The sequence below is a fragment of the Cynara cardunculus genome, unplaced genomic scaffold (assembly GCF_001531365.2).
Source record: "Cynara cardunculus var. scolymus isolate 2C unplaced genomic scaffold, CcrdV1 Un_Scaffold_920, whole genome shotgun sequence".
Classification (NCBI taxonomy): Eukaryota; Viridiplantae; Streptophyta; class Magnoliopsida; order Asterales; family Asteraceae; genus Cynara; species Cynara cardunculus.
In genome coordinates this window covers 80,727-93,295 of record NW_020200648.1, presented here as the reverse complement: position 1 = coordinate 93,295, position 12,569 = coordinate 80,727, and the positions used below count along the sequence as shown (strand labels likewise).

Genomic DNA, 12,569 nt, shown 5'->3' with positions numbered 1-12,569 from the left:
TTTGGCCGGAAATATGGCCGGAAATGGTCACCCGAAGGATGTTCGTGAGTTAAGAGACCTTTGGCTTTGATACCATGTAAATGGTGTGAAACCGAATTGGTATTATATAAGATGTGTATACAAGACTAGATGAGCCCTCTATTTATAGGATTAGAGAGGGACTAATAAGCAATAATAAATTACATACAGATCCCTAAGCTATAGCTATTTACAACTAACACATTGGTTTCTACAGAAATATTTCATAAGTAAAGGAACTTCAACGTTAAGACTTCTAGCAAGCTTTGCAAGTGAATCACTTAATAAACGGTCCTAAAAAACAAAATCAAGGCCAGCAAAAACTAAGAGCATGAGGACCGCTTGAAAAGTGAAGGAACCCAACATTCATTTGAGAAAAATAGTGCTTCTACGAGGAAGTGAACCTTGGAGCAAGTAGTAACTTCACTCCTTGATAGTCGAGAGCAGCCCTGTTTGGCACGCTAGAAAAACAGGATTGGACAACCACACGATTTGATAGCATTTTAAAAATTAATTAACTTTTATAAATTAAAATCAAAAATTCTTGACGCTTACCAATTCCCACTTATTTGTGACTCATGATATTAAGACTCTTTGGAAACCGAAAAACATAAAGAACTCAACTGATCAAATTTTTGTCATCCCATTGACCATTTCTTTTATAGATGCTCCATATTTTGCGAAACAATTTTTTAATTATATATGTACATTGTTATGTATTTACGTCTAATTTTATGTAGAAAAAAATGTCATGTACTTTGAATTATTTTACATAACTTGTGATTTTATGTACGTTTTCGTTTTCCTTAAAATGTAATAAAGATTTTTATGATTAGCCCGTGGGCAAACCGACCCGTTTATAGAGCAGGTAAGGGCAATTCTCCAAGCCCATAAAAAGGGCTTGGATTTACTATAGTAGGCCCGTTGGACAAAAAAATAGGTTAGGTCCGGAGCGGGCCTGGCCTGGCCCACAAATGATCAGCTCTACTTGACAGCCCACAAATGATCAGCTCTACTTGACAGGATGGTCAAACGTTCAAGCCATGGAAGCAACCTCATTGCAAAATGCAAGGGACATGGTGTATAAAGACTTTCCTCCCCAACCCTCCAAAGCCAAGGAACCTTGGTGTAGGTCACCTTTAAGGTACTTCTGCTACTTACAATTTATGCAGTGCAAAGACATGAACTGATTGTAAGAAGGGTTTTATCCAGCTCCTGATCTTGGCTGATGCACCAAGAGGACAAGCTTTTTGACCCTAACTAAAGACAACAAATAAATTAAGAGGTGATACCAATGAATTCTGTGAAAAGCTTAGTTTAGAAGGTCTTGCTTCAGAATGAACATGTTGGTTTTTACATTTGTCTACCAATATGCTTATTATTGGTATGGTTTTCCCATTCATATAGGTTTTCTAAGTGACATAAAGCTCATTTGTTGACTGATCAACTATTTTGACTTTTGAGTGATTGTTGGTAAGAACATTGACAATAATGCTGGTCCCACCCTCCCCCTCTCATACACGAATACACAATCCCAACACAGATGACTCCTTTTGCTTCTTTTTTATACATGTAAATAATTTGATGCTTACAGTGTGTCTCTACATGTACATGACAGATGCACAGTTTGATATTTGGTATTTGCTACTCACACCACTACCCCACATTCTGGCAGGATATATGCTTGAAGCTTTGGTTCTAACTAATGCAATTACTTACCTCGCATACAACTGCTCCATTAATATATTTGCATGGTATATCATCCAAGAAATCCGCAGGCAACAGACCACGCTCAATAGCCTTCAAGTACAAGAGCAAAACAAGTGGTCAAAGAAAAACCTCTTCACAAATCACTCTTTGCAAGCTTAATAGAACTTGAATGTAGGCTTAGACAAAGAGCTATGCTACAACTCAAATCTTTTAAGTGCCATAACAGAACAGTGAAAATGCAGGTATGTAAAAATAGACAACTGAAAGTCTGAAACAAGTAATCTTCAATAAGTTCTTTAAGTCCCATTTGCATAGGTACTTCAAGTGTACACTGCCGATAGTTAGATGCAAGTATGAAGATTAACACTTACCAAGAATAGGCTTTCTGATGTCCGATCGTATGGGTGCAAAAACTTTGGATCATCTTGTACAGCGGCTTGATGCCCAATCCGATTCTAAAAATGTGTACAAAGACGGAGTTAGTTGAGAATGACGATTAACAAACTATAAAATTTTCAAACCTTGACTATTAAAAGCAAAGCAGAAAACTGACACAATGTGCAACAAACCTCAGAAGGGTTCCCAATTGAATAGCCATCGGGAAACAGGTTCATAAAGAAAGAAATGTCTGCATCTGCAAAACATAAAATGAAAATAAAAAAATAGCAATTAAAGGAAACACAGCTGTGACTAAAGGCAGACTGAATCAAGGAAGTAAATGTTCCCTTGGCAAGATACCTGAAATTCCAGCATCGTCCTCGCCATCCTCAATGACATCAACCTATACACATATCAGCATATATTATGGAAGAAGACACCTTGAATATATTGAACAGATCAGTTAAAGTATATAATAGCTAAATTAATCACGAGTTAAGACCAATTCTTTCTAGATCCCTAACACCACAACCCGTAAATTGCCTCAATCACTTCACAATCATCGTTCAACCAAAGGAAAGCAAAACAACAGCATTTGAGGAGGTAATAATGACGCATGGTAATCCTGTAGGAACAGTATGTATCAAAACTGGCTCCAAGTCGTATGTCCCAGCTCGTATTGGGCTAGTGAATAGTAAGACAGGGTTGTAGGGTGCATGGTCCAGCATGTTCAATCACCAGCTTCCCAAAAGGAAAGGTTAAAGATTTACATACTTGAAGATATATGTGCTACTTAAACATAATAATACATTATAAGAAAAGATTCGGATTCATCTAATGTCTTCAACAGAATTCCTCTGCAGCCCTTCAGAGCCTAACATCTTGATAAGGAAGAATGCCCATGCATAATTCTGTAGGATTTATTTTAACTAAACGTAGATGTTTAGATACGAAAAGGTCATCCTCTTTTAACTTTGTAGAAGCTAGAAACAAAATCCCGAGTTTATATGATTTAAAATATATAACGCCAAGCAATGTTAATGACAGAACAATTCCTCAGAACAGTTATATAACATAAATATCTAACTACATAAACTGACCAATAGCGTATAGACTTCGCATATGACAAAGTATAGTAGGACAAGGCTTGAAGGAGAACTTAAAAGTAACAGGCGCCAGTAAAATTAGTGTTTGATGCAAAAGAACAATAAGAGTTAAATTGATAGTATAAACTGAGCCAATAGCAGTTGAGCGATAACTCCTGTGCTAACATGTATCATAACAATGACAATACTTGAAACAGAGTTCAAAAACAATGATACCAATGCTGTGTGGTCAATAATAATTACTAATTAAGGCCCAGACGAGGAAGAAACAAACGGACTAAAGTGAGGAGTTCATTGGTCATACATAGTTGAGGAGGATGGGGGCCAACCTCGTTCATGACCCATGGCCCCAGTGCCTCACTTGGTTAGCATTTCTAGAAAGGGAGAGCTTCTGTGCCTCCCTCCAGGAGAAACAGTTAAACATTAAATCGATCAGATCAGCAGTAAGCCGCTACTTCACCCTGCATCTACTTCTTTTTTCTAGAATTCAAGTAACCTCAGAAATTCTAAAAGTACATTACTAACATACACTGGTACTCCCTCCGTCCTAAATAAATGGGCTTATAAACCTTCAAAAGTTACCCCAAAGAAAACAAGCGAATTGAGTTTTTTAACTTCGTAAAGTACACTTTACAATGTTTCTGTAATTCCCGAATTCGTCTGTGTTCAATACGTAATCAACTGACTACTCTTTTTCCCCCAAGACAGTTCTCATAATCATCAATTTTGACAGAAAATATGCCTTCCCTACGGTATTATCACTACGTTACAAGACAATTGCGATTTGGAGCAATTTATACTCAGATTGATAAAAGATCTCTTAAAATCAATTAATTTGGGGTAGAGAGAGTTCAGTTTAACGCCAAAAAAAAAATTGTAAGTCAGCTGGAACAAATGAATAGAAAATTTAACCGATTTTACAAAAACTTCTCAGACAAAAAAATTGAACTAAAAATAAGATGATAATATACCGATGGTTTTGTAGTGGAGATAACAGATAGATTCTTGGGAATTTCAGGAGGGGCGTCGACATCGTCTTCTTCTAGAACTTTAGGAGTTTCAGGTTTAGGTTTGGGGCGAGCACCTATCTTCGAAACCTTGAAAGAAACCCTCATTGTCATTCAATTGGGGGAATAAGATTCAGTTTTTAGAGCAAATAGGAGTAATTCCACCAAGGAATCCGATAAACCCCGACGCTTTAACAAGGGTTGCAATTACATTGACATTACAACAAGATCGCCATAGACGGAGCTTCGCAAGCAAGAAAAATAGAGAGGGGTTTGGGATTTTATTGCAAGAGGGATGAAGGCAGATTATATATTGTGCGGTCGGTGGGACCAATTGACTTGGCTTCTCCTACTAAGCTCCGAGCCTCCGTTTGGCGGTTTGGGTTTTTTTTTCTGTCGGAAAGTATGGTATTTTATAGAGCAAATTTTATAAAAGTATTAAAGATAAGTTATTATGTATAAAACTACTTAGTACAACACATGGTTTTAAATCTCTTAACTACAACATTAAAAGCTTAAAGTACAACTACATAATGCATAAAAGCCTTCCACAACCCTGTGAGGACTCACATTCATATGCCATCGGTTTGACAGCCCCAAGACATTCACATGCTCACAAGAAGATTATTGAGGCCTCCAAGACGATGCTTTTTACTCTCATTGCAAAGGTTTTTAGTGGTGCTTATCGCTTTCGGCTTTCATACGCATATCAAGGTTTCTATTCTTAAAATTGTCCGCTCCTATCATTGCTCAAGGTGAAGATTGAAGCTCCCAATGTGACGATTCACATGAATCCATCTTCCCTGTATGACGATTCAAACGTGAAATTTGATGCTTCATGATTCAAATCCATCTTCGCTAAATCTATTCTCCATCTTACGTAAGGTTTTTTCTATTTCTCCATCTCAATTTTGATCATCTTCCTCATTTGACTCGATCCATTAACTCATCCATTTTGGCTCACATATTAATCGATTATTGTCTGTTTGATGAATATGAGTGGTTAGATTATGAAACATTGGTGATATCAAATCCATGATGGTAAGAATCTTGTTCCGACTGATTTATCATGTTTTCAATAATTGAGGTTTTCATTTGATTATGCCTCCAGATGTGTATTGTAGATACATTGAGATCATGGGATAAGTGCTATATCAGGAGAATTATGGGGTTGTTGCAGCCTTCATGTAACCCAGTTGTTAATGCATCAAGTAACTGCAACCCACATTAAATAACTTTTGTCTGATAGTCGTGTTTTTATTATTGTCTTTTTCTGGGCTAAGCACTATGAATTATAACAATGAGGGTGTTATTGTGAAAGCTTTAGTTTTTCCAATGCTGGAAAGTAGCTTCAGTGTCATGATAGACACTTTATGAGAATTTATGTGCTAAATATTCTAAGAGGGCATGTTGGGAATGGTCTCAAGGTACTTATGCTAACTGCTAAGAACCTGGGTTGTTACCAATTTCTAAGCATTATGATCATGATCATTGTTCCTAGTTGTGGCGTGGTCTAAGAATCACGAGTTACTCATTTGTAGATAATTGTTGGACTTCACTATCGATGTTGAGGCCATGATTTTTCTATTTGTAATGCTTGATCTAACTTTATTTTCGCTTGCTTTTGCTCTTCAATGTGTTTCTCAAAACTCAGATGGGGCATGTTGGTGCATATGATGTAATGGGAAAAAATAGGAGGTCCTTACGACACCATCGTGTAAGTTTAAGCTAAGCCATGATGCAAACAACAGATTCGACCCAAATCTCAATTGCTCATGTCGTGGCTTCTATCATGCAACTTAAAATGCAACCATTTCATGAGTTTTTTTTTTTTGTGTGTTTTCTAGTTCCCTTGTGAGAAAAAAGAACCCCTAGTTCAAGGTTCTCTGCCAAAAGCAACCAATTAATGAGTTTGATATGGAAAATTATGTGTATGTTAGGAGATTGTCTCGTTGTTATCTGACTTTTGTGGCATTTGATGATCAGTTCCACTTTCAAGAAATTAAATTTATTCAATCCGGTTTTGAAGAATCATAGACTTCCATTCCTCTTCTCTTCGGCTTCAACTACTTGTTGTAAGTTTGTAACAAAATCTATTTTGTCTATTTTTATCTTTGGTTTCCATGTTTTTCATCTTTTTGTACAATATGTAGTTTTATAAGTTTGTTAAAAATACCTCTTAAATAATTGTTATATTGTCTTTTAACATAGATATAGAACGATGGGCTCCTTAATAATATGGAATCGGTAAAGGGAGGGGTGACTTGCTACTTAGGAGTATAAATGATTTGATGATGAGAATGATTGACCTCATCTTGCTTTTTTTACTTTAAATAATTTTGTTTTGTTATACTACTTATCTTAGTTGGTTTTAAATTATACGCTCCTTAGCACACAAAGTGGTATGGTTGCAACTAAAGAGGATTGTGTAAAAAGTCTTTTTAAACCTGAGACATGGTGGAATTTTAGAGAAGTATCTATTGGGTTACGGGATCTCAAGCACAACGGAAAAAAAAAATTAACCCTCCAAGGACCTATATGAACCGAAATAAATCGGGTGTTTCGAAATTATACCTCATAGTTAGAGAGATTTGAATCTAAGTGACAGCTTGGAATCGCAAGTGTTCACACAGTGGGAACAAAGTCCCCTCGGTGGCGATGCAAGTGCACGCCCACACTATATGATCGCTTCAAGTAATAAAGTGGTATAGTACCAAGATTTTTTCCACAGTGATTGGACTATTGAGAATCAGAGAGTTTCATAAAACTTCTTGAGCATGTTTTGGTTTGTGAATAAAAGTCAAGTTTTTGTTGAAATAAATGCTTAAAATACGAAATAAACCTTTTTAAATTAAGAGATGGAATGGGTGTAAGTTTTCCTTAAGACGATTGTAGGAACATGATGGTCAGAAACTCATAGGACTTCTGTAAAAACTCCAATATCTCAAAAGTGAATTTTCATATATTGTGCCCACAAAATTCTCACTGTCATAGATTTTAAGTTTGCAAAATTAGCTAAGTGATAAAAAAAATCTAGTTCCACTAGTCTGAAGATTTATACTCAAATCTCCTTGTAGTGTAAATCTCGACTAATATTTAAACTTTAGCTAAAAATATGTAAAATCTGTATCTCTACGTGATTATCAAAGATTCTCTCAAATCTTTGTGCATCACTTAAGCCGTATTTCGAATTTGTTCATCTCTGGATCAATGATATAATATTAACACTTTAAAGTGATCAGCTTATCTGCATTGAGTTTAAGTCCCGACTTTAAGTGACCAAGCTTAAGAATTAGTATCAATGGAAACACCCAGGTGTGCCTACTAGTCTTAAGTTTGACTCACACTCACACCTAAAAGAGGTGATTAGCTCATAATAGACATAGGAAACATAATATAAGACAAGAAATAAAACTAAAACGTAACTTTCTTTAAAATAGAACAAAAGTCTCCTGCCCACAGTGGTGAAATTGTGTGCAACAAATTACAATTAAGAAGAAAATTACATGCTAAAACTTAACTTAAAAGAAAAAGAAGAAAGATTTCAGCTAAGTTGTGCTTTAAAGGGATGATCTTCAAATTAAGAGTAAATGCTTCAATTTTATAGGAGAAAGGGAGAGATAGACATCCCTTTTATCCAAATGAAAGAAACATCTTTCCTACTTTATGACAAATACTTCATTCCATTTTTCTTGCAAGATCTTCCAGACTTATCATCCTTTTTTGAAAGAACGCAAAAGGTAGGGATGGTCTTTCCCTTGATTTAAGGGAAAAAATACTTTAAGTCATTTTTTAAACAAAATAGCCCATATCTTTAGATTTTGTGAAATTTAAAGAATGGACAATAGATTTAAACTCTTTAAATACCCAGAAAAAACATTATTTAATCTTATCCAAGTCTGTCTTGAAGAAAAATTAACATAGTGTGCAGAAAGTGGGCAGGCGGTGAGCACTTTTCAGCAGTGACGATTTTTTAGAATAAAATCAAATCTTTGACTTTTCATCACCTCTTAAGAACATTTTAGACCAAAAATATGAGATAGAGGCAAAATTGGTACATAAAAGACATAAAAATATGAGTATTGAATAACAAATAACTCTCAAAATTGAGAGTTATCACTAAGCAACAAACAAGACTTGATGCCTCCATGGTATCCACGCGAACAATTTGAATCATTTGTCTTCTCGTGATACTAATCACGGTTTCAAAACTTAGAAAGAAAATGGAGCATATGTTGTAGGTTATTTTAGAGAGAAAATTGCAAGAGCAAGAATTGCATATAATGTCATACATTTTATAGTTATGAGATGTATGGCCTAAAACCACCACTATCCATACACCTTACTTGAGTGTAAGGAGTAGTTTACCAAACGCTTACTTGGGTAAGTGAACACCAAGTCACATTACCTTATTGGATGAATATGGTAAAGATCAAGAATCTTACCCAGTAAATGCGAGACAAAGACTAAGAGTCTTATCCGGTAAGTGAGGATAAATTATTGCATACGATACCATTTTGATGGACTAAAATCTTATCCGGTAACTAAATGATAATGTTAAGCACTTACAGGGTAAATGTTTAGTAAACGGCACCTAAGACTTTACAAACACCATCCATCTCCTTTTAAGACCATCCCTTGCCAACCTACATTATGTCCAACATAACATAATATTTTATTTTTATTTAATTAGATATAATAATTAAACATTTTAATTATTAAAACTTCTTATTCAGATATGTTGAAAGCCTATGACCCAATGAGTTCTCGACATGTTGATAATAAATATAAATCTCATATTTATATTTTAATAAATAAGGAGCGGTATCTAGCAATATATCATTGCCAACAAGAGTCTGTGATACAACAAACTATTGATTTGTAGTCAATTGTAGCTTACATATTTAATTATGTTGTCATTGATGTCCATATTGAACACGAAACATTGAATGTGTCATTCTCATCATGTCCAACCTCTAGTTTATTGATTCCCTAATATACTGATAAAACAGATCATGATATCTCATATCAATTATTTGAGCATGCATGCATTTCCTTAGTGTATATTTATCAAGGGGCCCAGAGACATCACTTCCGTCATAAAATGAGGAACAAATCCTATCTCGATATATGCTAGTTCTACCATGTGATATATAAAATACCCAACAACCATTCTATCACCCAGTTACAGAATGATTATAATAAATGTCAAAACACGTCACTCACACACAACAACTCCATGTTCTCAAGTCAAATAATTACATGTATATTGACCACGTGAGAAACACTTATGGCACACACATAACATTCAATGCATTGTTCTCACAGCAGTCAAGTCCGGTACACAAAATCTCCATCTTGTACCCATACGTAGATTCGATATCTCTATATGAATCTTTACATATGCTAGTTATTATCATATTACTTCAACCTTAAACCCGAAATAATATTTAACTAGAGACATTTAGAATACATAATTTTGAGTTTATTTATTATGAATAATTAAAAGACGCATATAATATAAACATAACAAAATGGACAAACCTTTTATTTATTTATTTATTTCATGAAACAAAACTCAAAATTACAATCATAATATGATTGATTTTTGGGCTTTCACTAACGGTGTCATAAAAAATAAACATTCCTATACATGGCTTTGGTGCTTTAGAAATCTGTGAGTGTGCACCTAAATTACAAAAACAGATCATGGATACGTTCTTCAAACTATGTTGATGTTTTTTCTTTTAAAGTGGAGGACGGTTTTAATGGTTCCTCTTTTGGCCTAAGATGCATTTGTTTGTTTCCTATGGTTGTGGTCAGATATACCTAAATATACTTTATGTTGTTTTTCGTGTTTAACTGTTGTTTTGGAGATTTGTTTGTAAATCTTTCTTCGCTGCATTTTCCAATGAGGTTCCAGATACGTGTTAGATATTATCAATTTGTGGGTTTTTGGGATCATTGGTTCTGCTCTCAAGAGTTGCCGCTTTGGATCCTTCATTATGTTAAACTTGTTGCAAATTAGTTGATGGCTTTGTTGGGCATGGGGGATGTAAGTGGGCTGTGAATTCTTATTATATCCTCCAAAAGTTATGGTTTTATGGATTTTTTTTCCTTTAGGTATGGTTGTTGTTCTAGACTTTTGTTCCCTAAATATTTTTTCAGAAGATATTTTGAGATGGGTACAAGTCCTTTATGCACGATATTTTATAATAAGTTGTTTATATTAAGTGGGATAAGACGTTGTAAATGATTTTCTAACTCTACAAAACTTAAACTTTAATCCTTTAGCGAACGGATCTTTAGTTTACAAAAGTTTACAAACTACTTACATTTAAGTTTTGTAGAGTTAGAAAATCATTTTACCCAACACAAATTTGCTTATTTTGATTCATAACATCATATATATATATATATATATATATATAGATAGAGAGAGAGAGAAAGAGAGAGAGAGAGGGGATGGGGGATATTCATGGGATAAAATTAGAATGATAAAAAAATATGGTTTAGTTTGATATAATATAATAGACTTATTATGTCAACCTTATTATTATTTATACTTGACCAAATTGGATGTAATGAAATTTTTATTCATATTCCCATTCTTTTGCATTCTCATTTTTTTTCTTAAAATAAATCAAACGTCCCCTAAATAAATACTAAAATATTTAAACATAATCAATTAAATAAAAGATAGGTTTTAGGACCGAACACACTCGGGTTCCTCATCTTTTTATGAAACTTAGTGACATTTTTGTAATAATGTGAGAGAATGACTAAGAGATGAAACCAACTCTTGAAATTAGTTATTTTTATTTATTTCCTTAAATAATATGATAAATATAAATTAATAAATATTAATCTATTTTTTATACAAAATTAAATAAATATAAAAATGACCAAAATGCCACTACATTAACGGAAGTTAGGGCAATCCGTAATGAAAATGAAACCAAAGAGACCTTATCCATGACTTTTAGGGTGCGTTTGGTATGCAGATTGGACGGGACGGGACGAGACAAAAAAAATAGTCCCAYGTTTGGCATGCCATGGACAAAAATTACATGGGACAAGATGAGACTATTTTTAAATTTCATGGTACAAAAGTTGATGATTTTTGTTCCACCAAAAAATGTGGAACAACATGGGACTAGATGCAAATTTACTTACTTACCCTTAAACCCAATAGAAAACCAAAATCCTCCTTTGCCCTCGTCTCTTTCACACCAGTTCCACTACCACATCGCCTCCTTCCACCATCTCCTTCCACTGCCTCCTTCCATCATCTCCTTTTGGCATTTGGTATTTTTTTTTATAGATTTATAAAAAATGGCCGATCGTCGTTGGTGGACAACGGATGAAGAAGACTTGTTGATCACAATTCTTCAAGACATTGTCATCAACAGGGGTAGAGGTGACAATGGAAGATTTAGGTCGGGTACATATGAGGCCGTTGTTTCAAAGATGAGGGAAAAAATTCCCGGTATTAGCCTCACGGCGAAACATGTACAAAACAAGATTAAACGACTAAAAGATAAGTATTATGCCGCTTATGATATGTTGAATACAAGCGGATTTGGATGGAATGACGCAAATCAATGCATGACTGTAGAAGCTCCCGAGATTTTGGAGGAGTATTTAAAAGTTAGATATTAGTAATAGTAATAGGTTATGTATAATACTTTTTGTTACTTCTCTTAACAATTGTTTATTTGTTTTTTGTCGTAGAAACATCCCAACAAAAATTACACGGCGAATAAGCCATTCCCAGCTTACGAGCGGTTGAAGTTGGTGTTCGGAAAAGATCGAGCAACGGGAAATATGGCTGAGTCAGCTACAGACGCACTACATAATATGAATATGGAAGACAACGAAGATTTTTCAACTGAATTTGGTGTTCCTCCCTTTCCAAGTCCGTCAGATCCAACTTCTCCTTCCTTCATTCCTCCAAGTGAAGGAGAAGAAACAAGTAAAAAGAGAAAAAGGACAACCGAGTTATCAAAGATGGTGGAAGCAACCAAGAATTCGATCGATGAAGCAACCACCCAAATGAAAATGATATATTCGGTCATTTCGGATTCTACACTCGCCATGGATGGTTTGAGAGAAGAGTTGAGAGGACTTGGGCTTGGGGTGATTGAAATCATTCAAATGGGTAAGTACTTTGCGGACAAACCATCTCAATATCGGTTTTGGAAGAGTTTGGATGATTATATGAAAATAGAATTTGTGAAGTCAATTTACGATGAGATCAAGTAATGTGTCTTAGAGGATGATGAAAACGATGGTCCTTTTGGTAGATTTTTGGTACATTTGACATCCAATAGGAGATGATGAAAACGAT

The 12,569-nt window shown here is 34.8% G+C and overlaps 1 protein-coding gene across 2 annotated transcripts in view; it reads right to left on the bottom strand.

The window, feature by feature from the left end:
* LOC112502099 overlaps positions 1–4,513 on the bottom strand; it is an 18,918-nt gene extending 14,405 nt beyond the window's left edge. Inside the window, exons 1-5 of one of the 2 annotated variants that reach the window (XM_025105925.1) lie at positions 4,184–4,513; positions 2,467–2,546; positions 2,298–2,362; positions 2,100–2,183; positions 1,738–1,818 (exon numbers count right to left, since the gene is read on the bottom strand). In XM_025105925.1, coding sequence (XP_024961693.1) covers positions 1,738–1,818; positions 2,100–2,183; positions 2,298–2,342 — 210 coding nt within the window. In that variant the 5' untranslated portion in view covers positions 2,343–2,362; positions 2,467–2,546; positions 4,184–4,513. The remainder of the gene's footprint in view (positions 1–1,737; positions 1,819–2,099; positions 2,184–2,297; positions 2,363–2,466; positions 2,547–4,183) is intronic. The other variant, XM_025105924.1, reaches the window with a different exon arrangement.
* Between the last annotated feature and the right edge of the window lie 8,056 nt (positions 4,514–12,569).